This window comes from Athene cunicularia, assembly GCF_003259725.1.
Source record: "Athene cunicularia isolate RWA chromosome 11 unlocalized genomic scaffold, athCun1 chr11_part1, whole genome shotgun sequence".
NCBI lineage: Eukaryota > Metazoa > Chordata > Aves > Strigiformes > Strigidae > Athene > Athene cunicularia.
Window position 1 is genome coordinate 15,024,992 of NW_020799113.1, and position 27,323 is coordinate 15,052,314.

At 35.0% G+C, this 27,323-nt stretch overlaps 1 protein-coding gene across 4 annotated transcripts in view; it reads right to left on the reverse strand.

Moving 5' to 3' along the window:
• RPGRIP1L (RPGRIP1 like) overlaps positions 1-17,639 on the reverse strand; it is an 80,998-nt gene extending 63,359 nt beyond the window's left edge. For all 4 annotated transcript variants that reach the window (XM_026856738.1, XM_026856737.1, XM_026856736.1 and 1 more), the window contains exons 1-6: positions 17,457-17,639; positions 13,962-14,053; positions 13,033-13,177; positions 10,424-10,719; positions 7,482-7,581; positions 5,215-5,358 (exon numbers count right to left, since the gene is read on the reverse strand). In XM_026856738.1, the coding sequence (XP_026712539.1) occupies positions 5,215-5,358; positions 7,482-7,581; positions 10,424-10,719; positions 13,033-13,177; positions 13,962-14,046 (770 nt within the window). In that variant the 5' untranslated portion in view covers positions 14,047-14,053; positions 17,457-17,639. The remainder of the gene's footprint in view (positions 1-5,214; positions 5,359-7,481; positions 7,582-10,423; positions 10,720-13,032; positions 13,178-13,961; positions 14,054-17,456) is intronic.
• Positions 17,640-27,323: the final 9,684 nt, after the last annotated feature.

The window sequence follows — 27,323 nt, forward strand, 5'->3', positions numbered from 1 at the left end:
GTGCAAAAAATTATTAACCTAGAAAAAAATTTCCTTGAGAAACTTAATTACTACTGCTTATGAAAGGCTCCAACATGGATTTCTGAAACCGTACAATCCATGTACAAAACATGCAAAAGGAATTTGAGGTGTTGCATCTCTTCTCTGAGAGCAAGTTAAAGACAGAAGAAAATGTTACTGTGATCAAAAAGATGTATCCCATTATCTTTCCAACAGCAATAACAACAAATCAACTTCTGTTGCATTATCTCAGTGATATGCAGAAGAAGTGGTGTCTCCCCCCCCCCCCCCCCTTTTTTTTTTTTTTTTTTAAGCAGGGGGCTTTTTTTTTTCTTTTTAAGTAGAAAAAAGAGCAGATGATAGTGAAATTTATGATGTACAGATGTAAGCCCCATGGCTCCTGACAATCAACATTAACTATTTTTTCAACAGTGAAAGAAACAGCATTTGATTTAAACAGGTTTGGGGTACTGATAGTATAAAGTAAATTATTCAAATTTAGAAGTGAAAAATTACTTTTTATTGGGATCATTTCAATTCTTACAAGAGTATTTACCTCACAAAGTTTCTAGCTACAGAAAGCATGTGCCATTCATTTCTCATTAGTACATTACATAGATCACAATCTCAGCTCTCATTACAGGCTAGAGCAACAAAATTATTTGTCTATAGTAGTTCCACAATATTTTGTTTAATTAGTTATCTAAAATATTTCTAAGAAATGTCCAAAGCATCTAGGCATATGACAAAGAGCTTGCTGTTGAAGAACAAAATCATTTCAGATTTTGTGGCCAAGGCAAGGTTAACCAAGGAAGATTCTGTTGAGAAAATTAATTTTCTATAAATGAAGTCACAAACCAGTAGAACAGAATAGAGACTAATTATCTACACAGCTTTCTCCCTCCCAGGTAGTTGTATTCTTCTCCCAGGAACATCTGCCCAGGTATTACAATGTAACTTAAAAATATGGGTTATATACAAATTTGATATAAAGGTCAATGCTAGCTTTCACTTAAAATAGATAATATTTTGCTCAAAGAATAACAAAATAACATATAAGAATAAACCTGTACTAAGACAGCTCATTCTCTATTTTCTCTACTGCCCAAAAAGCCAAAAATTCTGCCACAGAACCTGAAGACATGGAGGTAGACTTGGAGCAAAAGTTAGAAAAAGGGAGTAATATCCCTTTTGAGCAATAGCCTGAATTAATGGCATACTGATTTAGCTCTAGCATGCCTTATACCACAAGTGCAGAAATAAGGAATGTGAACTCTATCCTTTCACTCTAAACCTCATCTTAAAGCTGGATTAAAAAGTCTGAAATTGGAAATGAAGTTAGGAGAAAGTGACTTTAAAAAACTAAGAATTATGTTTGGGGTTAATGTCTGAAGTACACCAAAGAGACAATCTTTTTTTCCAGTCCTCTTATCATTTGGATTAAAAGCATATAGAGTGGGGTCCCAGTAACAGGCTGGGGACCAGCTGTGTGGGAACGGGGGACTGATAGCAAACTGCACCAGAAGGAAATGATTAAAGAAAGGATCTTGACCTGCACTGTACAAATTTATGCCAGTAAATCCCAGATGGCTAAGCTAATAAAATTGAGGTCTAATTAAACCACATCCCTTGCGTCTTGTCTTTGCTTCCATATGAGCAGGACATGGATACAATACTGAGACTACTCTTAGACAGTCCAGACTATTGTATCAGCTGGACTAGTGACTCCCAAACTTTCCCAATTCACATTCAGAACAAGAAAAACAATCAAGTAAAAAAGTACCACCACCATACTTCTGAGGACCACTTACCTTCTCTGTCTGGCAAAGTAAACAAAAGGTTTATATGGTAACAGTTCTCAGTCATAAATGCATCAATGCCCAAGATATATACACGGACTCCCAAGCAGAAGTAAATCCTAGAACATCAATGTGCACTACTCTTGTCATTTGGCAGTGCTTAGGAACTAAAAGGATTATATGCTGATACACATTATGTTCTTTCCTTTGCCTTTTATTTCTTATAGGAAGTCAGATATAAAGGGGAGAAAAATCCCAAATTATTACCATTACCTTCTAGTAACACCTTTATGTTGTAATTGATAGCATATTTGCAATAAGCAAAACATTAACATGGCATCAATAGCTCTAGCATATTAGTTATTGAATTATTTAAACACAAATATAAAACTCTCGATTTCTTTGCTGGCTAAAGAGCTATCTACAAATGAAAAAAGTCATACACTCTAGGCAAACTGGTAAAATATGAAAAATCACATAAGGAAATGCAAATATAAGGGTGGGTTTTTATATTAGACATGATTTAGCAAATTCATATACATGCTGTGTAGTCTCCCCAAACCCTTTAGATAATGTATTGTGACTAACATATTCCACTTTTCAATCTCAGTCTGCAATGCTATAATACACACATAGAAGTCATGAGTGTGTCAGACATGATAAATCCACACATTTAATGGGTTTAATTCCAAAGTTGTGTTGTAGCAAAAAATGCCCAAGGAATTAAAAACTGACTGTCAAATAAGTTTTTTCATTAAACACAACCCCCCCCCCACACACACACACACAAAAAAAGCACAAATGTGCACATACCAAATACCTGTTTCACAAATGCATTTTGGGGTGGCTTTAAAAATACTTATGGAAAGTAACAGGAGCAATTAAGTTATCTGAAACTAGCTTCTTGCAAAATGTGATTGTATAGACTTGTTTTAACTTGCGCACTGTGTAATGCACATTGATAGACATCAAAATATGAGGTTATTATGGTTCTGGCCATCTTTAAAAACAGTCAAGGTAAACTCAATTAAATTTTGTACTTTAGAAAATGTGTTTAGTCTAATAACCCACTGGCCAAGTTTTTCCCTTAAATCAGATTTAAGTCAGAGTTATATATTCCTGACACAATCCCCAAACAATCACTAATGAAATATCGAAAAAAAAATGACTGCAGCCTGTTACAATAATCATCTCAAGGAATACACTGCATATGAACAGAGCTTTGCTATATAGCTCTTGTGTTGTTACACAGAAACTGTAGTGAAGCTGCAAAGGCAGTTTTAAAATATTATTGGATTTCTTGTGGTTATAGACTCAAGATAAGCAGTATCTCCCTCCCTTACCACTGATGGATCAATGTTTATTAATTATGGCTTCTTCACTACTTGGAAATTACAGTTATTTCAATCACAATAATTTCTTTATTGTGTAATACAATAAAGAATATTTTCCTAAAGGTTGAAACTAACCTAATTTTGTTAACACCAGGATGAAGTCAAATGGCACTAAAATATAAATATTGGTGGAAGCACATTTATTATGTCCTTTGTGGCACCATCCAGTTCCTAAAGAATTTCAACAGATTTAACTGTCTTTGGGTAGTAATCTAACTAGATGACAGCCAAGTATATTCCCGTAAAACAGAAGAAAAAGCTGTCAATTGTGCCATAAGGCGTAAGCTACAAAGATAAAATTACTTTATCAGTCATCCAAATTTCTAGTTTTTCCTCCAAGATTCCAGTTTCTTCTCTGATGATGCAAAGATTAAAAATAAGAATTACATAGAACCTATAAATCTATTTGTGTAATAAAACAACAAATACAGACTGTTCTAGATAGCAGTTACAAGAATTCCAAGAAAGCAAGCTAATGAAAATCTCCTAAAGAGAGTATGTATGGGTACCTATAGTTACTGTTAAACCTGGAGAGATTAGTATCCATTCAGCATAAAAGAAAAATAACTTGAAAAACATGGGGATTAACAGCCTTCCATAAAAGTATTCTAGTGGCAAAATTATAGAATACACACTATTCTAGATATGCCCTAGTGGACATTTTGCAATTTCTTAGTGTCTTCAGCCAAACACAGTAACTCTTAAATACTTAGCACAACTTTTATTGTGTTTCAAATAAAAAATAGACTATAAAGGATATATTTCCAGAACTTTAAACACAAATTTGCAGATTAGGTCAAGTATCATGGATTATATACGTAAATAAATAAGGGTCTGCACCACTTTTATAGCCTGACTTTATTTAAGAATTTTTTTAGTTGAATTTGAAATGTATCTTCACTTTAAAACTCTTTAGAAGTTTCACAGAAATATGGTAGCTGACATAAAATTTAGATGTACGTTCAGTTTCTGCCGGCCATACTTAAAGAACAGTGTTTATCTATAGAAAAATCACGCAAAGAAGTTCTTCGAGATTTGTATCAGATTATTTTCAAATAATCAAAAAAAAATCTTTTAAATATTTTCTGAATTCACTGTAGGCATAGACTGAGAAATTATTTATGATAACAACTTCTTGAACCTATTTAAACTATAGAAAGGAAATTCTGAATAGGGGAGATTTATGAATCTGTAAATAATTTAATAGCAAACATTAAGATGTATTATTTATGTAGTGCCACTGATGCACAAAAGGATGCTCACACATAATAACGGGGTCCCTCCCTAGAAAGGCGGTTACATATTTCTCATCCAAATAGAACTTTCACTGAAATTAAATGAAAAAGGAATGCAGGATCACACCACATTAGATCCTTAATACAATTAAAAGTAACAAGCTGAAATTGAAACAGTCAAGCAAAGTTATGTAATTTTGCATATATTTTTACAAAAGCGAAGGAAGAAAGAGATTAAACTACTAGTGGCCTTATTGTGAAACACATTCTGCAAGCATGTTTGTCTGACTTTGTTTCACTCTACATCTATACCATGTATCTTCAGAAATTTGTTCAGCTATCCTTACAGAGCTATTATTTTTCTATTGTTTGTAGACTCCAAATTGTCAACAAGTATTAATGAACATTAAATTATCCAATATGAACCTATATCTAAAATTTTCTAATAATTATATTGAAGAAACAATAGATGATAAAAATTTAAGGAGTTGAACTTCAGTGGAATCTGAATCAGCTGGAAATTAATTCTCTAAAATGTTAATTATGAACTACTTTGTTTATTCACAAAAACCCATCATAACCTATTATCATAACAATCTTCTTGCTTAGAATTATTCATAGCTATTTGGTAAAACATTTTATGACTCAGTTTCACCAAAAGGGAAAAAAAAAATTAATAAAAGCACATATTTCTTAACAGAATGAGTATTTTTCACAGCTACATATAACCATTGTGGCATAGCTCTTCTAATGCTACCACCATGAAGATTCCATTTTTCACAATACCTTTGGCTTGTTGTTTCTTGCTTTTTCAGCTGTAGTGTGGATTCTTCAATTTCCTTTCCTTTCCTCCTTAGCTGACTCAAAAGTGTCTCTCTGGCACATTCTAGTTCCTCAATGTGTTCCCTTTGGGACTCAATTACAGTCTCCCTGCAAGACAGCAAAAACTTTAAAAGTGTACAGCAGAATTTCTATTTCTTAATGACATGCATCACAACAGAGGTTTAAGAGTTCAACTTACTATGAAAATAATTAAAGGTCACCACATGAAAAGATGGAATAGTACAATAAATAGATAAACAATTCAAACACAACACAAACTCTTAAAATAAATGTTTATATGGGCTGAAATAATGTTTAGCAAACCTAGTTGAAAATATCATCCACAGTTTCTCACATTCTATAGTAAAAGTATCCTCCTCCTAATCCATTAGGACCAAGTGTTTTCTGAAAATGAAAACACCATTACTAGCTATCAAAAGCATACGCGATCTTCAATGGATGGAGCAGTGGAAGTAATTTTTAAGCTTTTATTCTGACTTAGATAATTTTACACACACACACACACACACACACACACACACAATCAGATGATGTGTCTTTAACAGGGGAATTTATCCAGTAAATGCAATTAAAAACAAAAGGCAGAAAACTACAGAGATCGGAGTCCAAATATTTTTAGTAGGCCACAACTTTGTGATTTTTATTTTCTTGACAAATTAATCTCAGATATCTTTTCCAATAACATTTTTTCTAATAAGAATAAGCAACAACTCATGTACAAATGTTTCTCCACTCTAAAGCTTTTGATACATCAGCTGTAGTTCTTCATTATTTCATAGACTTATCGTAGACTTAAAAACACCTTGAGTTTTTTGGTCATGTGTTTACTTTTGTGTCTGAGTGCACCATTCTGAGAAACTGTGGTTATTTTTTCCACCTTTATGAGAACTGAAATCCATGAAAAAAAATGCTGGTTGAGTATTTTCTGCATTATAACGCAATGTTTTTGGTCAGTCTTAGGAGAAAAACTATTGCAAACACCAAGATTCATGGCAGTCTTAATGAACAGCTCTTATTTTCAAAAGTGATAGGCACAGGAAATAGCCTTTTCTAGGCCCATCACTATAATTGCCTTTTTTTTTTTTTTTTCTCATTAACAACATTCTGTAATCATGCAATTTTTTTTTGTTTTTTAGATTTTAACTGTTCAGCAAGGGTTAAATTCAGAGAGGATGTAGCAAGAGTGCAATTTAAACACTGTTAAATAATTTAAATTTATTTTAAAAAATAATTTATAAGAATATGTCTGCAAAATTATTTCCTACGATGTCACTAAATCTTTGTGTTTACAGAATTTCAAGGACAAAATACATAATTGCACATTAATTCATGTATCTGTATACTTAACTTGTCCATTTATTGAAAATTTAGCATTTATGGATATTGTAATAAATCTGATTTAGGTAAATGATTACGCAAAGAAACACACATACTGAAAGTAGCTTTTAGAAAACCAGACGTCTAAAAAGCATAAGAGGTTCCAACGTACTTTGAAGAAGAAAAATGGCCTAATCAGACCTCAGTATCTTTAAATTGGATGTTAACTACCTTTTCTCGTCCCTATAAAACTTCTCTGTTCCTATGCAGTCTCTACATTTAGGATGTTATCAAGAGTTTCCTGAGCTTCAATCTTAGCTAAAATGTTCAATTGGACTACAAACCAACTTTCAAAAGGCAGATGTGAATCAAAAGTGTTTTACATTACTATCTCATACTGTGCTTTTTGCAACTTACCTGTGAAATCTGGCCGCCTCTAGAAATGAAGCTTACATGTGTCAGCGTAACGCATTCAATACAGTCATCACTTGCTTGGGTTATCACACACATTTTAGGAGTTATGTAATAACTCCTAAACTGCAATAACAAAATTAAGGTAATAATTTTGCCTCTATGGTTCTTTCTGCTTTCGTTGGTTTTATCAAGTAATAAGCTAAGCAGCATTGTTTTCCAGCAAAAAGAGAGGCTTGCCATTGAAGATCAATTTTAACTTTTAGCCGAATTCTTATGTACCTTCATTTTGCATTCTAAATCCCCGATTCACATTTTCCTTATCATAAAACACTTCTGTATTACCAGTGTTACTGTTTTCAGATCCAAAGACTTGACTTTAATTTCTGAAGTAAAAACTTCTGAAAAAAAGTATTTCCTTCAAGAAACCCACAAGTTTTAACAATTATAATGCCAAAAATTCAGAAATATGAAAATCATACAAATTTCTTATTTCGGCCTTTGAATCCTCGAGCAGACTCTGTTCATATACTGGGAGCACAAAGTTAGGTGATCTCACTTCTAAATCCTGCAATCTCATTCCTGAAAACAAAGAAAAGAGAAATTTTTGTCATGCCACATGAAAAAGCATTTAACAAAACAACAATCTCTAAGCAGTACAAACACTTACAACTCCTATATAGATGCCATAAAAAGTATTTTTACACCAAATTCACATGGAAAGAGAAAATCAGAGTTATCTACAACACAGCTGCTGTAAAATTTGAACTACAGGTAATACAGCATGCACTGTTAAAGAGAAGAGTTAAAAACATGTCTTGAAATGTTTTTCTTAGAAGATTTTACTTTTAAAGACAGAGAACAGAGATAGTGTCTTCAAAGAAGAATAATATCAATATCATTAAACAAGAACAAGGACTTGTAATCACTTTTTCTCTGACGGCACTTTCTTTACAAAGTCACGAGTGCCATTCACCTAGACAGAACCATTTTTAGCAGCAGAGCAAATGATTTCCTTCTGTTCTTTAGAAGCATAGTAAGTCCCTGGTGAAGAAGAAAAGTGAGAAATTACTTAAGGAGCAAAAGCAGTGGTTTCTCCAAATCTCTTTGTCCTACTTCTCTTTCTTCAGCAAGAAGAAATTAATGGAGTTCAGAGGTGGGACCAAACTATGCATTAAATTTCAAATACAGAGTTAAGGCTGCCATCCCTCAGTCTCCAAAATTGAGTCATTTAGGTTCAAGGTACAATGATACCAGCAGGTTCACAAAATGATTGAAAAAAAAAAATGTACCTACTTTGCATTTGTGCTGAGTTAACTTGACTTATATTTTTCTTTTTAAATTTTGATCTTTTAAGTATTATTTTAAGGTATTGGTAATTTTGCTATATACATATGTGTATATATATGCCTAGAGTATGTATTTTTAATTTATTTTTGTTTAAATCATTATTTATCCTTGATGGTTGTACTCAAAGAAAGCAATACGAGAAACCAGTGAATATTTAGTAAACAGTCACACCTGACCACATCTTTTGGACTGACTTGCTACAGTATTTGTAAATCAGCCAAACACAAAGCAGATACAGTATGGTGCATTTATCACTTGCTCATTCTTCTTGTCTTGTCACATGCTGGAGACAGCTAAGGTCTCTGGATTTTTTCCAGTCATTTTATTTTTGGATAATTGTTCTGAATATTTCTGATATGCGCTAAAAATGTTTTAACATTCAGCCTCATGGTTTCATAGAGCAATCTAGGAGTCCAGCAGTCTTTAAGGATAGTAGGCACATACCTGACACTAGACTGCTAGGTTTATCATCATTAATAAAAAGGCAGGATGAGAAAACACGCAAGAGAAAAACATGAAACATCCTATGCTAATGAATACGATAAAAAATGTTCTCTGACCTTCTGGAAGACAACACTGCCGTGTTCAAGTTCTGAGTAGTGGTTACTAGATTTTTAATAATAGCCTTCATCTTAGAAAAGTGTGTTTAAGAAACTGCATACTCATAGCACTCAAATTATGAGAATCCCTTCTAGTTTGGACAAGGTCTTACAACCGAAATAGGCACACTAGAACTTCCGTGAATTTTCTGAATGTGATTATCTGAACTGGATGTCCTGCAGACAATTTTTCTTTTTTTTCTTCCTCATGTTCTCTTCAGTTTAAAAACCACTGCCTCAATCAACATGGCCCCAGTCCTTGCTCTGCACAGGACATCTTTGATCTGGATCTATTCTTATATCAAGAGAAGTCCTCACAGCATGCCATATCAACATTTGATCTTTAATTCTTGAACCAAGTTGGTCCTTTTCTCTCTGCTAGTATAGGGCCTGAATAAATTTATTATATTTCTACCCAATTCTTGCAGTGTTAAAACAAACAAAAACCTGACTTTGGAATAAAACTGTCTAATTCATGATATAAAGTGTGAAAATGTAGGTGTATTTAAAATGTCAAAACTTGCACTATATCCAAATTAAAAAAAGTAAATTGGTAGAGCAAATTGCTTTTTATTGCCTGTCTAAAAACGTGAGAATTGTTTCTGTTTTCATATACCTGAATAGACCGTGTAACCAAAGAAAGATCAGTGGGAGGGTGAGATGGAGAAATAACACAATATAACTGGCCATCAGCCTGATCCATAGCTTGTAGAAGTTGAGACAATTCTACTGACATAGTTTTGAATCAGGGCCATAGTTATCTTTTTTTAAAAAAAAAAACCCACATTATCTGTCCAGTGTATAAGTTAACTGAGTACAACTACTTCTACAAATGTTCATATGAAAATAACAAGGTTTGAAAGTGTAATTTCCAAATGTAGCTACCATAAATAAAGAACTGAGAGTGAGACTGCCTTAAACAGTTAGTCTTGACAGTAAAAAGCATCATTAAAGATGGCTGTATTGTGGCATTTTCTTTAGAAAGTCCACACATGTAATAGATTTTTCAAGTCTTCAGTGTTGTGCACACATGTATCAAGAGACTAGAACAAACCTTGAAATTAAAAAAGGAAAAACATGTGCAAACAAACTACAGATGTAAAACTTTGTTATAACATGATAACGCTAAACTTTTTCATATACTTCTTTTATAAGCCTTTAACATGTTAGGGAAGTTATACAAAGAAAGTCTCATTATTTTAACTATTAGAAAACTTGCTTGGTAACTACTTTATTTTCAAATCTGTACTTTTGTTTTAACCCTACCATTGTAGATTCTCAAAATAAGGACTTCAAAGGTAAACATGTTGCTGTGACTGGTACAAATAAATATAGGGAAAAGGGGGAAGAACAATCTTTCTGCCTACAGGTACTATTGCCCACTGATGAACAGAAAAGTGTATGTACTTCCTACAGTGAAGTAATAATTAGCCATACCTATATAAACCGCTGGTATTAATAAATGTGAATTATACCTTTCTTTGTGTGCTCTGGCATGCCAGCAGCCTCACTCACTTTGAGGCCAGTGTTAATACGAGATTGAACATAGCTGTATGGACAAGGCCTGTGGCCTTGAATCTGGAGCTGCTGTTTAGTTGAAATGAGTTTACTGCGAAGGCTTTCATTTTGTTTCTCGAGCTCACGAACTCTTTCTTGCAAATGCTCAATCATTTCTTCCAGCTCCACAGCCTGACCCAGCCGCTTGGGGCCGCCACCAACCTGGTCAGACCGTTTTTTATCATTAACAAGCCGTATTAACTTGGTGGCCATTCTGGAGAAAATAATAAAAAAAGATGAAAAAGAATGTGAAAAGTCAGCATAAAAAGCATTCTGTTGAAAGGAACATAATCACTGTGAAGACTTCAGCATAGAACCTGAATAATAAATTTCAGGTTTTGATATAACTATTACTGCCTGTGAAGAACTCTTTGAAGATAATTGAAACCACTGTGCAGCAATCTGCTTTATAGCACTGACAAATAACAGTTTCCTAAGGCTTATCATTTAAGGTTAGTAAAGGGAGGACACATATTTACTCCATATGCTGCTTAAATGTAATTTTTAACGCATGACCTTATATAGGAACCTCTGCATGCTGTTAAGTAAAGTTACAGATTTGGGATGTGGTGGGGCAAACTATAAAAGCTACAATTCCACAAAACATTCAACTATTGAAAGAATGCTAATAATATGCAACATTCCAATGATATATCATTTCTAGTATTTTAGGATTTAAATATATATTTCAGTTCTAAAGTGGCTAAAATATATAGGTGGAGATATTTAAGACGGCACTCCAGAAAAAGAGACTTAATAGTTCTCATTACCATACTCAATTTTATACTTGGTAAATGTTACCAACATGCTTCAGAGAAGGAACGGTTAGCTGAAGAATATAATTAGATGCAGAGGATATGGTTTTCATCTATCTTTAAAAGGACACAAATTTTGCTTTTGGCATCTCAAGAGTTGTACCTTTGATTTCCTTTAGTTTTGATAAACATTGGTAAGCTGGAACAAAAGGCAGAGAGGGCACATGGGGCTGATGTAATATACAAGAACAGAAAGCATACCCAGCAGCGAATGGAAAAAACTTGGCATATAAAGAAAGAAAAGGTGGCTTTGATGAGAAAGACAAGTTCAAGACTTTACAAAAGTGGTGGCACATCTTCAAGACCTGTATCTAGTTTACAGGAAACCTATTTTTGCAGGCCTAGAATGAAAACTTAAAAAAGGACACACTTCATTTGTTTAAAGGGGCTTGTTTTATTTTTGTATACTTGTGGACAGAAGCTTCTACTTAACAGAACAAAAGTGAAACAAAAAAAATTCATAATAACTTTAGGATGTCACAGAATGTTACTTGCCTGTAAGCAGGTTTTTTGTTTATTTGGGTTTTTTTCAATGTACTTCAACTGCAAATTCATTCCAAACTTTTAGTTATAAGGGCTTTGTCATGAGGGATGGTGGGAAAAAATTAGCTTAAGAAGTTAAGGTTTTTCTCTGGCAATCTAGACAAACATTGTATTTTATATTTTTTGTGCCTTAAAATACTATATCAGGTATTCCAATTTGGACATTTTGTGTAATTTTACTGAAGTGAATGTGAGCGCATGTGATAAATCGTCTGACAGAAACTCAGGAAATGCCATTTGGAATAAGCAAACAATTCATTTGTTCCACCAGCTTGTATTTGACAGCAGCCTGACAGAAAAAATGGAAGTTATGTCATGCTGGTCAATTTGATCCTGACTCACTGAGTACTGAGTCAAAAGGAAAGAACGTTTCGGACTTTAGAGAAGTATGAAAAAGTCCCACTTGAGACAATATCTTCAGATGCCCTTTCATGAATCGGTTAGCTTCTCAACCAGAATCTAGCTTAGATGCAGCAAAATTTTATTAGCTTAAGTACAGCACAATGTGAACACAGAGTCACAGTGCTTCTGGATTCATTAGTCCTCCTGGAATATGGTAATACCATGATCAGTCCAGCACAGCACTAAGTTTAATAATAAGCCTAAAGTTGTTTGCTTATGTTTGGGTACACTGGGAACTGTGCACCCCATGCTACTTGGGGTGCCTTCAATGAAGTTATCTGAATAAAGGAGAGATGATCATAAAGATTTCAGGGTTAACTAGATGATAAAAGGCTAGATGTTAGTTAACTCCATGGAGGACAGAGAAGGACAAAAAAAGGGGCAGAATCTCTTTGTATAGGCCATTTTGATTCTAGGATGAAATCCCTGTTGAATAATTAGGCTTCTATAGCCTCTTCATCAGTTCCCAGAATACCTGTTATATCTGTGTTCAGACAGCACAGCTATGAACCCAAGGTGCCAACTCCAAAGTGGTGGATAGTGGTGAACCTCTCTACATGGAGACCTAATACTGCCCACCACAAAAAATGTCCCTCACCCCACAGAGACAACCAGAAATCAATACAAAAATGAATTCTGATGAGTGATTTTTGCTACTGCTTTAACAAGTACTCTGAGAGAAATCAGCATAATTTTTAATCTGTTGATAATGCTTTAAAAGGCAAAAATGTTACTGCAACCTAAAATAAAAACATTAAAACACATACCTTTTAATTTTCTCCTCTTGCTTATTTGCATGCTGTTTGAGTGAGATGTTCTCATCTCGTAAACGAAGAAGTCTGTCTTCCAGTTCCTCTCGACTGATTCGTGACACACCTTGTCGAGCTTTTAAATTCTGTGCAGTTGATGATTCTACCCAAACCAAGACAACTTTAAATTACCTTCAATACATTCAACAACATGTAATACAAAGTCTAACTAATTTTGAAATACTGAGAAAAAATAATGAAAGTTTTCAAGTAATTTAATGTTTTACACTTGTATGAGTCTGTTGATTATTTTTTTCAGATTTATTGTCATATTAATCACTTCCATTTTCCTCTCTCAGAGATAAAAAAGTAATTCAGGTGATACAGCAAAATGATTACCTTCTAAACAACACAAAGGAAATAGTTTAGCAAGTAACAAGGTACTGTCAAACATACTACTTAAAAAAAATAAGATTATCATTAACACGGAGATGCTTTCTAATCTTTCAAAGTTAACATACCCTCTTGAAGTTTGAAAAGATTAATTCATAATTCTGGAAATTCACTCTGCTACAAGACTAAGCCCAGTAGTTCCATTCTAATGGCAGCTGAGTAACATATCAGAATTGCATAGTACTTTTGGTTCTCATTTTATTAAATGGATCTAGCCTTGTCCTCAATTCAGCAAAAAACCCCCTTTTCTTCTGGAAGGATGAACTTTATAGCTCAATGAGATTTCCAGTTTTTAGCATCTCACAGCAACTGCCCTCCTATAACAAGCACCATGAACACAGAATGGGTCATAGTATCTTTCAGAATTTAACCCAGATTTTCAATGGTATTTGAACTTAATTTTGTGAGTGGGAATGTCAGAAACATTATTGAAAGAAACTAAAGAAGCCACTGATCAAAGTCTGTAACCGTAATAAATAGCAGCTGGTACAAACCTTGTAATCCTCCAATTCCAGCTAGAGTTAGACCTACATCTCTCACAGGCAGGTCCCCCACACTTTCATCAGCTGGAACAGACATGGTTTATCTACGGATAACAAAATTCAAATGAAACTCTCCTCCATCTGTAACTTAAACTGTGAGACTAGAATGAACTGCAATACATCATATAAAATGAAGGAAAAAGTAATGACAGATTCACTGAAATAACAGTCTTGTACATTACTGTAAATGCTCCAATCTCAACTGTATCACTCAGAGGACAATCTAAACTTTCAAGTTTAATGTTATGCCAGTTTTAATCCATGCACAAAATATGGCTGTTTTGTTATACAATAGCTCCAGTTGTATTTTATGTATGCAGAATTAGCTTTTTAAAGTTCTAGTACTGTTGTCTTCAGCAACCTTTGGGCTAAGGCCATATTTCTAAGTGCATGTAGGACTGGGGGGGGTGGGGTGGGGGTGGGGTGTTTGCCTCTTTAATTGTTTGTTTGCTCATTTTAAGATAGGTCAAAGCTTAAGGCATCAACTGGTAGATGAGTAATGCCATCTTCCACATTTTGAATGGGACTCTTTGAAACAGAGGTGCTGGGGGTTATAAAGTCATTTCAGTGTTGCCTACCATTCTCTTAGTCTTCTTTCAATCATTGTCATAAGAGAAATTACTTTCTAAGATAGAGACTCTCTTATGAGTGATTCTCATAAATCCGAACACACTCCTTTCTTGAGGCAACAGAAAGCTTAGCTACATGACAGAGTGAGATTAGGAAAGTATTAATGTGAGAAAGTGCATTATTTGTTTCAGTGTAATACATGAAGATACTAATTAACTACTGTTTCTTTCTTCTCTTACAGAGCAGAAAATTAGATGTTGGCCATAGAGTCAAGTAAGGCTGAAATAGCATGAAGAGAGAGACATGAAGCCCTTCAGACAGTTGTCTTTGTGATATTCTTTAGGTGATATAAAACTTTAGTGAATCCAGAAACATCTAGGAACGCATGGAAAATTGACAGTGATGTTCACTGAAGACCTGCATCAGAGGACAGAAGTGACAGTATAATCCACTGACATTTCATGAAGCATCTGTTAATTCTATCATAACCAAAATTGCTGCTAAAGATATGCCTTTCTTCTACCAATAAAGTCTTCTGTCATAAACAAGTCTCCTTAAGGCTTTGTCCAAAAGGAATGAAAAGGATTAATGGAACTTTAGTTTGCTATAAGTCAATCTTGTTTTCAATCTTTGTTTTTTTTTTATCACTAAAATTTAGGATAAAGTATTATTTCCAGTTTTCACTGTTTAAAACAACCCGAACACATCTTTCTTTTGTGTGGAACAAATGTTTTCTCGTCATGACTGTTGAAATGCCTGAACTGACCTACACTTGTAGATTAGCAATAAGGCTGTAGTTTCAATGCTTTCAGTCACAGAAGTGGAGAATAATACTTTGTGATTTTGAGGTCCATGGCATGCACCTGTTTAACCAATGGCACAATTCGAACGACAGATACATATCAACTGGCATCCAGTGTTCTCAGTTCTTTTTGTGTTATTCACACAAATCCCTCAGAACGTTTTTGTAATTTGTTGAATCAGTGTTATCTGCAGTCACTGACTTTACTCAGGTCTAGGTTCATTGTTGGGGTCATTATTACAGGTCACTGTATCAATATCACTACAGCAACTGAGATTGAAGTGAAACAGAAACCTTTACTTGTAGATAATCAATCCAAATTTGGTCCATGATGGTAGCAAGAAGAATGTGGTTGTCTTAGTCTTCACAAATCAGAAAATGACAGGACTTTCTGGCAAATTTCAGAGAGGCATGACTTCACAATGTTTATAATCTATCAAATCAAGCTTCAAAAACCTCTATCATAATAACAGGCACAGGCAAACATTACTGCTTTTCATTATTTGTTACTTGCTAAAGAAATTTTGCTATGGATATCTACCTGTTATTTTCAGTGTGAAAGAAATCCATTCATTTAAAAACCAAAACAACACATGCTTGCCCCTCAAAAAACCCCTTGTTAGTAGTAATTCATTACTGGCTACAGCAAAAATACAGAAAAATTTAAGTTGTAAGCAAACAAACATAGCAGAGCTGAACGTGAAAGCCAGTTTTTACTGGCAACATGACATTACTTGAAGACGTGACAAAAAGCTGCTAAAAAGCTAAAGTCCCAAAAACTTAGGTGAAATCTTCAAAAGTAAAAGGAAGAATTAGTTGTTTAATTTTCATTACAAAGTGACGAAATTAAGTATTCAGCTTTCTTTTCTGTCCTGGGCCACAGGAAAATTTTTTTTTAAAAGTAACTGTTTATGAATGGTTTTAGGTAGAAATAGTATAAACTTGTCTCCTGGTTTTAGGGAGGAAAACATAATTACTGCTTTAGGATTTGGCTTGGCAATTTATTTGCTTCATTAGTAACAGAAGAACTAGTGTGTCTCTAATAACCACTAACAACCATCATTTATGCTTCTGTGAGAAAGGACACTTCAAACAGCAAAATCACGTGTTATATATGTTACAGTGTCTTTCTGATTATTACCTCTGTGTCCATCACGAACACTGAAACAAAATTACTTTCCTTGCAGCCAACAGTTGCAGCACTATTTCTGAAAGCATATGAGATTTCTCCACAGAGTTTGTATTACTTCTTTGGAAAGTATTTCTAAAGCAATTAAATATGACAAAATTGTACAGCAACGCTGCTGCAAAAGTGATTGTATTTAAAAGTCCAACATTTCCTAAAATAAAGCATCATAAAGCAAATGAGATATATATTGGTATTTGTGTCTGGACAGATCCACACGCCATGCTGAAATTCAACAACTTAAACCAGTTTTTATTTCCAATAAATGTTACTCTACAGTCACCTCAGCACTTCTTGTTCCTAAAAATAAGAAAAAAAACCCTTCACATACAAAGAAAATAACATTTTCCATATCTCTGGGATTAATCTATAAGAATTTCAGTTTGGTATAAGCAAGAATTTTAGATATAGCTACTGATGGTAAACAAATGGTAACTTATATACTACACTACTTACAAAACTGGTGCTATCACCACCTGAATCTGACAAATTACTACAAAAAGCTGCATACAAGTTTGCAGTGCTATGTAAGACCACACAGTAATGAGCATGAATACTGTTAATTATCAAAGCTCATGCTTTAGGTCGAAATTTTTATATAACTCTCAGAAACATACTGTTCTCCCATCATCATTCAAATGTAGCAAAACTGAGGAAGGATTACTTAAATTTCCAAGAGTTCTCAGCCAGTGAGGCTACAGTGAGTTTCTAGTGTCATAACTTAAAAGTTATGACAGTTGTTCCAACATGGAATTAGAATTTCATGAGTTTGGCCATGGCCAAAGATGATGCTTTGCTTACAAAATCCTACCCCACTTCTCTGGTGGAGGGAAGAAGAAAGAAAGAAAAAAAAAAAAAAAAAAAAAAAAAAAAAAAACAGACCACCCACCTATTTTAGCCTATCACAAAGTACTTCCAGCCTACGTTCTTCCTCTATTGATCCTTTAAAGATAAACGTTTTCACTCTGTTCGGTTTGTCATCTGAAATAATCTCATTTTCTACTTGGTAGGAGTACACACACATATAATCTCTCAAATATCTGTTGCAGTGTCCTCACTTTCAGGAGGTGGAAAGGAAAAAAAACAGAGAAGATATGGGAGATATTAGGAAACCAGATCACAACATCCTGCTGTAGTCTGAGGGAAGAAACATCTCTCAGACCTGTAACACAGAAAAATCAAAAGAACCATGTCTTGGTCTCAACAGTATTTTACAAGCACTTTCTAAATTTTGCTTCAGCTCCGTCAGTTCTGACAATAAGTCACAGTGCTGGCGGGGGCAGGGCGGGACGGCGGCGTTCGCCTCACGCAGGAACGCCCTGCGCACCCCGGGCTTTCCCGCCCTGGGGCGCGGGAACACCCCCCGCTGGAGCCCCGCAGCCTCTCTACATACCACAGGCCACAACTGAGGGGAGCTATGGGGGCACTTCTAAAAAAGTGGTGAGGCACTCTGCCTTTTTCCCGGGCACTAAACTGCGAGCGAGGGAGCCTCACGGGCCGGGAACAACCTCTTCAGGAGCGCAGCCGCGGGCCGGGAGAGACCGACCCGCCAGCCCCGCTCCTCAGCGACGCCGGCTCCGCGGGCTGGGACACGGCACCGCAGCCCCCTGAGCTAAATTGATAATCTGGTTCACCTGTCTTTCCATACAGTACATACTGGTTTTGATATTGCTATTAATTTGCTGTTGAATTAAAAGTTATTTCACTATAGGGGCAGGGAAAAGGTCTGGCCTAAATTTGCAATTAAATATTTTAATAGAAAAATAACTTTAAAGCCTGTTCACAGTAGTGAGATCCTTAACAACTCTTTAAGGACAACCTGGTCATTTTGTAAGTAGTCATTCTGCTATCCCTCATTGCTGAAGAACAGTAACTTCTGGTTTGATTGTGTTTTGCTCTGTCTATATACGTGAAACACATGCAGACATAAGGTGTCCCATCAAACCAATGTAATTACATTGCAGAAGAAAAACCCTACCCATACCTTCTTTAGCCTGTGCATTTATGCTATGCATCCAAGGGCTTTTGTCTTTGCAATATATCTCAAACATATTTGGGGATCATTTGCATTAGGACAATAATTGTCATTGATAAGATAATCGTTCAAGGATATGTGTGAGGGAGTAAGATGGAACTGTGAACTATGCTGGCAAAGGTTGTAGGAGGGCAAGGCACTTGAAGAGCTATCAGAGAAGCAGTGTATAAGAAAAACTCAGGGAAGCTAGCTAGTGAAAGAGTACTGCCTTAGACACATCTGGATGCTGTAGGTGCACAAACAGAGAAGGATGATAATTAGGAAGAGATCCTTATAGACAGTTTAAAGGTGTGAATAGTTATAGAATGCCTTAGAGGGATGTTTTAAGTTGGGTACTACTTGAGAGAAGCTTTGGGTATATTGAAACAAAAGGAGCTTGTAGAACATCTTAGAATAAAGGATGCCAAAGGAGAAGGCAACAAGGGGAAGTTGAGGGGTTATACAAGAAGAAATGTATGCTTTCTTTTCACGAGAGCATCCTCATACTGGTATTATTTTATACAACTTAATTAACAATGTAATGATTGGGCTTCTGGCACTGTGCCAGTTCAGTCCCTAGGTTTAACCATTGTGTGCTAACGTTACTCACCTAAGAAATGCTGAAGGCAAAGGAAGTGTGTATTTATTGTAGTAGTTCTGCCAAGATTTCCATTTAGGTCCTGATCAAAATATTTCATAGCAAACCAAATATTAGTGAGGTTAACCCGACCTCTTCTGGAGAGTAAGATTTATGAGGCCTATTAATGAGAGGGAAGTGGTTGGATAGAGAAGCTGGTTTGGATTATGTATCTCCTGGCAATGTCTCTGTTCTGGAGAATTAAATCCTGAATAAAAGTTCTTGTTTTGCTATAATTGTGTACGGTTAAATGCTATCTATCAGAAGCCCAGTGATTGACTTTTGCTTTGTAATTACACACTATGTTTCTTATATGAGATAAGCAGTTCTCTCTGTCTCAAATTTTCATGTGTATAGCAAGTTTTGATTTATAGAAGAACATTCCTGTTCCAAGTACATATGGTAGAAATTCTTTAGGATGCAGTGCTGTCATACAGCAATTTCCACTTTGCAGATCACTCAATTGGATTGAGTAAGATTGAGTGGGTATCAGAAATTAAATTGTTTATGCTAGTATTTAGTGTTCCAAGCCCAAGAGCAGGAGGATGCAAATTCATTCCTATGAAGAGGGTCTGAAAAAAGTTGGGAAACAATAGCCAGAAGTTAATTACATAGCTGTTTTAAACACCATGCTGGGGATGTTAGTGTGCTGTGGAATATTTCTCTGAGTCTTAAGTTGACAGCAAAACATGATTATGCCGAAGTTCCTAAAGACATCTTTGGAGATATTGCATGCCATCAGCTTCTCTGGTCTTCCCTATGGCAAATACTACTTCTGTGCGTAAAACCTGAGCTGTTAAATTTTGCTCATTAGCTGGAAAGGCCTTTTTATGAAACAGCCTATTGGGGTGTGTTTTGTTTGTTTGTGCTTGTTTTAACTTATATTTTAGTTTTAATTAGCAAAGTTTATAGTTATTTTGATTCTTTTTTTCTTGATGCTGTTGGTCAGAGTTTCAATCAGCTTGCAGTAAACTTTTTTTTTCTGGATGAAGAAAAGATACCACATAAAGTAAAACCAAATATAGACCTCTTAATTAGTGGTCTCTTAGACTATCTTCTCCTTTTAAACTTGGGAAGAAAGCTGTTTTGCTTTTTGGATGTTTATTATCTTGATTAATATTCACAGACTAGTTAAAAAAGTTAATCTTTAATGTAAGCCTGTTCTTAAGACTGATTTAGTTTTGGGGATTTTTAAGTAAGTTTCAGTGTGACATATGCCAAATTCTAGTAAGTACCTTTATTTACTTCTTGCCACTCTTTGCATATTAACACCTTGTGTCATTACGGTGTGAAAGATAAGATCCTCAGCTAGTCTGGAGTATTATTTTCTTTTACTTTAAAAGGATTACATTGATGGGTCTTTGGAATGGACCTCTAAGGCCAGTTCACAATTACCTTATGTAGCTGTTTATGCTAATTCACATTACTGTGAAATCAGAACTGACTACAGAGAATGTATTCCACAGACATTACTGTTATGTTTGTACAGCTCCCAGCACAGCTGGGACCCCAATCCAATAAAGTTATTGCTATACAAATAATAAATGCATCAATATGCACATATCTGAATATTCACAGGGGCTTTTACAAAGATATTCATGCACAATTTCACATTTGTGAGACATGTTAGACAAAGTGGCAAGGAAATATAAAGCTTTAAATAACACAAAGCTTTGCATGTATTCTGTTTACGAGGAGGAAAAGGGAATACACAGTGTTTTGGCTAAGATTTTAATGGAAGTCTTATTTCTTGCATCTTCCTCATTTTTGCTGGCTGGAAAATAATATCTATTTACGAGATAAAGTAGGTTGCTTCAATATATTAATACTCAGGGGAAAATAGGCAAGTATTCTCAGAGCACTTAAGAGCAGAGAATGATTTTAGGATTAATACTGAAATATGTTACCCATACCATGCAATGAAGTATATAAACTTTAACATTGTCTTACCATAGTTTGTTCAAATGTTATGTTAGTCTCTTGTTTTTGTTATTGTTCTGCCTTGATGTAAAAACATACAAAATTTTCTATTTGAAAGATTAAATATATTCTTTTAGAAGTTGTATTTAGAAAAATTAATGAAACAGCTTAGATGCAGTTAAATAAGCTTCTTGTCATGTCATATTTCTGCTTAGGTAAATGGTGTGCAGGTTTTAGCAGAATCAGCAGCCAATATGCCAGTAGCAATTTTTGTGGTAATCACATTATTGGCCCTTCCCATTATTAATGAGACAATAATTAAGAAATAGTGTTGATAGTCACATAACACATGATTTGTATATTGGAAATGGTCAGGTAGAAGCCTTGCATATGCAGAATAAAATACAAGAAAGAATGAGTGGCAAATGTTCCTTGCTTTTAAATTCATCACATTCCTGCTGCTTAAATTGCCTCAGCTGCTAATGCTGGAACCATTACAGTAATGGACTCAGCAAATGAAGGAGAACCAAGACATACACATTTTATTACTGGAGGGGTAATTTTCTCTTCATCTGTAATAGCAGCAGTGCCTGAGTATTGATCAGACCATCAAGATACTAATCCTCTATAAAATTACTTGTTATAACTGAAAATGTGTTAATCCAAATCATTCTGTGTCCTGACTTTCTACTTACTACTGAATACAGACTATTAGATGGTTTATTTTTTGTGATTTAAAGCCTTTATATTGATAACAGTAGGAGCTTCCTTTGCAAGAGCATGTGCTTAATCTTAGCTATGGCCCAGGGTTGTCTTTTTGTTTTAACTAGAACATCACCCATTTAATTAAGAAGTGCGTGTCTATCTTGCTGCTCTGAATTATATTGCTACTTTAGGCCCTGCAGATTTATTAAACATGTTGTTTTACATTCAGTCTCTTGTTTTTGCTGTAAATAAGAACAGATCTATGCTTCACATACTCGAATCTTCTAAGATCTTGGAGCTAAGGATGTGAGGAGCGTGGATACTGGAAACACTAATTCATGTTTTGTTGATTGCGATCTGTAAAGCTATTGTATATGAGAGTAATCTAAGAGAAGGCAAACGCCAGGGGTCTAAAGGTCTTCAGTTTACTTTGATCCTAGTGATTCACTACATGTGGTATGGGAGTTGTGCATGTTCCATATCTGAATATGCACACTTGGGAAGGCTTCTCCTTTTCCACCCCTGCCCCACCATCGCATCTATTTTTTCATAGTCTTGTATGTTAAGATTATAAACTCATGTCTATCCCTTGTATAGCCTCTAGCCAACTAAAAGTTTGGCTTGGTTGCATGCCACAAGTATAATAGCTGTTATGGGTACACAGTACCTTGTAGGACATGGCTGCATGAAATGGTTCCATTAACCCTGACCTTTGATTAGACATTAATATGGGATGTTACCACCTGACAGCCATTGATATCTTGCCAGTTTATGGGGGCAAGAAGTGTCCTAGAAGTGGGACAAGATGCAGAACTGGTTGTTTATTTTAAAGAATCTGGAAGTGTTCTAGGTATTTTAGGATATTTCTGTTGATGTTATCGTGTCAATTAGATTTTTGCTCTGGCAAAACAAACAGCATGTTTATTTACCTAATTAACCCCCTACTTTCTTTTTTTGGTCATAATTTAACTGATTCCACTTGTATCATTTAGAGACACTTTACATTTCCTAAAAAGTACTGGAGTGCCAATACCTTTACAGGGATTTTAATTCCTTGTCTGCCTCGGAACACTAATTTTTTTCTCCCTTCTAATAAACAGTATGAACAGAGCATATGTTGCTTAATTCAAATTTCCCTATTGAACAGCCCCTTTACTATAATTTTCAAGACATCAGACTAGAAATGCGTACAGCAAAGCATCTTGTGTGATGATGTGATTTGGAGTTCACTTATTCAGAAAGCTACACTGCCAAATGTAAGATGAACTTTGAAGTTTTCTGTTGCTTGGTAAAGTTGCAACCAGACTGTTATTAAACATGAATATGTTCTCAAATAGCAACACCGAGACAAAGAAAACAATTTACAGATTCAGTGTTCAATGCGCAATGTCTAAATATGTGATGATAGTTATTTACATTCTTTTTCAAATATTTCTATAACTTGTGCCATTCAGGAAAATTAAATTTACCCCAAAAAACCCAAGGGAAAGTATGTTGTGGAAATCCTTCCTGTTCTCCGTAGAAAACAAAATATCGTAAGTATTGAATTTCTGATTTTGAATTAACATCTTGCTGAAGAGAAATCTTTCAGAAGTTGTTAGAAGGTGATTCAATTTCAGAAAGTCAGGTAGTCTCAAGGTAGGTCATTCAGACCCTGGTATCTTCTGATTCTGAACTTAGTTTGTAGTCTTAGAAGTTTCAGATTGAAATTGGCACTTTTGAAATGAAGCTATAGTGAAATGCCCCTGCTGGAGGTGCAGTACTGGGCATACTTTCACTTTTTAAATGGATTTGGAAAATATGTAATGAATAATTATTATACTTTTCCCTTTTGCGCCAGGTAGGATTCAGTTTCATCTGACCCAGGTTGGTAAAAACTAGACAGGCCGAAGAGTGATTGCCTAAAGTTTGTTGCAGTTCCCACTGCAACTGGTTATCAAACTTAAGCAGCCTTCAGCTGAAACAGGATTGGACTCTCATGCTTTTAATAATTTATCCATTTCTTAAGTTATTTAATTAACCTTTAATGACCAAGAACATCATCAGATGATTGTCTTCCCTTCAGTTGAGACTAAAAAATCACTATAGTGTATTACTGTATTCTATTAGGTTCACTAGTAAAGTGCAAAACATGGTTATGAATATTTGTTAACATTTAAAGTATGGGACAGATTAAACATATCTTTGAAGCCTTCTGGATAGAAAATGGTAGTGCTGTAATTTCAAAACACTTTCTTTTAGTTATTGGAGTATTACTATGAGAGAAAACTTCCTTATTTAGCTCAACAGTTTTTTGCCTTTGTACGCATGCTACGCCACTTTCTAAAAGAATTACATCTTTATCTCCTAGAACTTGTTCGGTTTCATTTTGTCCTTTTATCTGCGGCTTATCCCACCATTTTTATTTAAGACTGTAAAGTTACTTTAGTGTAACTGCTATTGTCACCTTTGCCCTCAGCTAGTCAAATAGTTTACCTTGAGGGAAGCATTTATCTCCCACTTTCATTATTATTATTTTCGTAGCTGTAAAGATATATATTTTATGTCTCCAGAAGGCTGTAACAGTGAAACGAGGTATTGATCTGCTGTATTTGGCAATTTCTTTCCACCTTGCCATCGATATCATGTCAGCCTCTGTCTGTACTGTGGTTGACCTCACAAATAGCTCTTTATGTTCCCATTGGATTCAAATGATATACTATGCTCAAAAGTAAATCAATGAATGATTATAAAGTTTTTAGTATTATTTCATAACCCCCAGGCAACTGATACTTCATGTGGTGAATACTTGAAAAGGTACCTGATTAAAATATGTTGCTTATTCTGTTCTAAGGTTTAAAATTGTATTGAGATCAAACATCCCAGAATACTAAATTCAAGGTCTGATTGGCTATTTCTGTACAGATACTAAAATTACTGAAAGTTCTACCTGTAATTCACTGGAGGGACTCCAGTCTATAATGGTAAAGTATTTTACTTAAAGCAAAACCTCACACTTATGCTGCATGCTGTGTCCTCTGTTTTGAGTGCAAAAATTTCATGGGCTGGATCTTGCCACTGAAAGATCATGAATGTTACTCTGTATATGCTTCTAGGGGAAAAAATGGAGGTGAAGATCAGATAAGGTTTTCATCTCCAAAAAGTGAGCAGTAGGATTAAGGCACTGTGGCACTGGAAAACATTGTTACTACTGCTAGTAGAATCATACATCTTGTGTATACTTCTAACAGTTTAACTGGTGAAATTAATGTTCAAATACACATTTAATAGATTTTAAAAAACCCCAAACAACTCTGAATGGAAATAGGTAGGATTTTCACAAGCATTTCAAGGAATTTAGAAGTCCCATCCTGTTGATGTTGAATGTGCACTCAAGTTGGGCAAGAAGCCTTTAAAAATCTGTTGTCTCAAAGCAGTAGGCCTTTTGAAATATACATCTGTATTTGGAAAGGACTGACTGAAGATTGCATACAGAAGGATAGGTTTATGCAAATTAATTAAACAGCAGCTTGTATATCTGGAAACGCTTTGGTTGTATTCTCTTCTGATTTTCTTCTACATTTACTTCTAATGTAAATGATGTCATTGCAGCAAGTAATGATGCTCTTGTGCTCAAGAAAATATTACATTGGTATCTAAACCATGTGATGGCAAACAATTACAGATGGTAAAATATTGAACAGTGTGCTGTGGGGCACGTGGGGTATGTACATAATCGCCGATTGAAAACAGGACAAATCATTTAATCCAAAGAAACTATGTAGGAGAGAGTTATTTGGGGCCTTCATCATAAACAGTGCATATAAATAAAAGTGAAATGACCATCCTTTTGGTTTGGAAGGCTTATTTAGAGTCAGAGTTTAGATAGAAATGTCTAATAAACTTCTTTAAAGAAAATGAACATTTGTCAAATGTAACACTTTTGCAAGACATTTACACAGAAGACTTGTGGAAAGGTGTTCCAATGAGAGTATTTCAGTTATGTGTTCTGAGACTATGCAAGTGACATATTTTAGTATGCAATATAAAACCACTGGAAATTATACCAAAGCTCTGATCAGTTTGAAACTGGTTTCGTAAACCTGGAGTTCTTCTGAAATGTTGAATAAAAATTTTTTAGGTACTGCAGCTACTATGAAATTTAAAAAATCCACTTCTATCCAGGCAGGAGCCAAAAGTTAATTTTCACTGAAGTTGTTATTTCAGATTTTGTATTTGGTGAATATAATGGAACTGACTTGATATGATGTAAGAGTAAAAGGCAGTTCTGTTCCCTGCTTTCCAGCCATTCCCTTGTCAATCCTTTAGAATAAGATGGGTTGAATCAGTTGTGTGGCTCCTTGCATCTTTGGTAATGGGGAAGAGAAACTATTTTGGTTTGGTTTGGATTTTTTCCTGTGATGACTACTTCGGTGGTGTTCGCCTCTGGCATGCAAAATGTAAAGGGTACTCTATTGGTGGGTTTGTCTCTTTTTGAAGTTCATGAAGATGATGGTAGTTGAAATTTTCAAGAGGGAAAGTATGGGAACAAATGTTAGTTTGAATAGACTTCTCCCATTCCTTAAAACAGAAATTAAGCTTTGCATTGTCAAGTTTGGAAGCCCACTGCTATGTGCTGTCCTTCATTTCTCCAACTTCTGTCAGTGATATCTGAAAAAGTAGTCCTGTGATACAGTCATATGGACACTATCAGTCTTGGTTCAGTGGCAAGTGTTTATGGAAAGCATTTATACATAGACAAAAATGAGATAAAAGCAGCTTGTGAGTATTGCCAATGTTTTGATTTTCTAGCCTTATATTTCACTTCAAAAGACTTCAAAAGTCTTTTACTTGCATTGGTGAAAGCTTATATTGCTGGGTGAGTGGTGCCCACCTCTTTAACCAATTTTGCTTTAATGTGTCATGAGGAATTTCTGCATATTTGGGAATAGAACTATTTTGTATTGTGTGTTATATCTATCTGTATGATACCCTGCACACTCCTTAGATAACAGTTACTAACAGGTAATGAGCAGGAGACCTAACACACAGTTTGGTTCTCCCTCTTTGTTTTATCTTTCCTGTGGCCAGTATTGCCTTCTCCCAATGTTTAAAAAAAAAATAAAATTAAAAAGCTTTGTTGTTCTGTGTTTCTAGTATTCCTATTAAGTTACTGCATGAGTTTTTCTCCAGTATTGTTGCAAATAAGACTTTAAACTTGTATGAAATTTCCTGACGCCAGGAACTGATACTCTAGAAAACTTCTCATAATCACTTGACTGTTGCAAGTTGTAGTGCTTGTTAATAGTGTCTAACAGAGTTCTTGGTGGTGTTCTAAACTCTTACAATAGACTGTAGATATTGGTCGGCCTTCCCTGAACCATTTTTAAAATGTCTTACATTATTGAAATATTTGTATTATACAGTGTACTTACCTACGGTTCCTCAGTGTATCTTCTCATCTCATATTATTTCATAGGTTTATCCTCACAAAACATCTT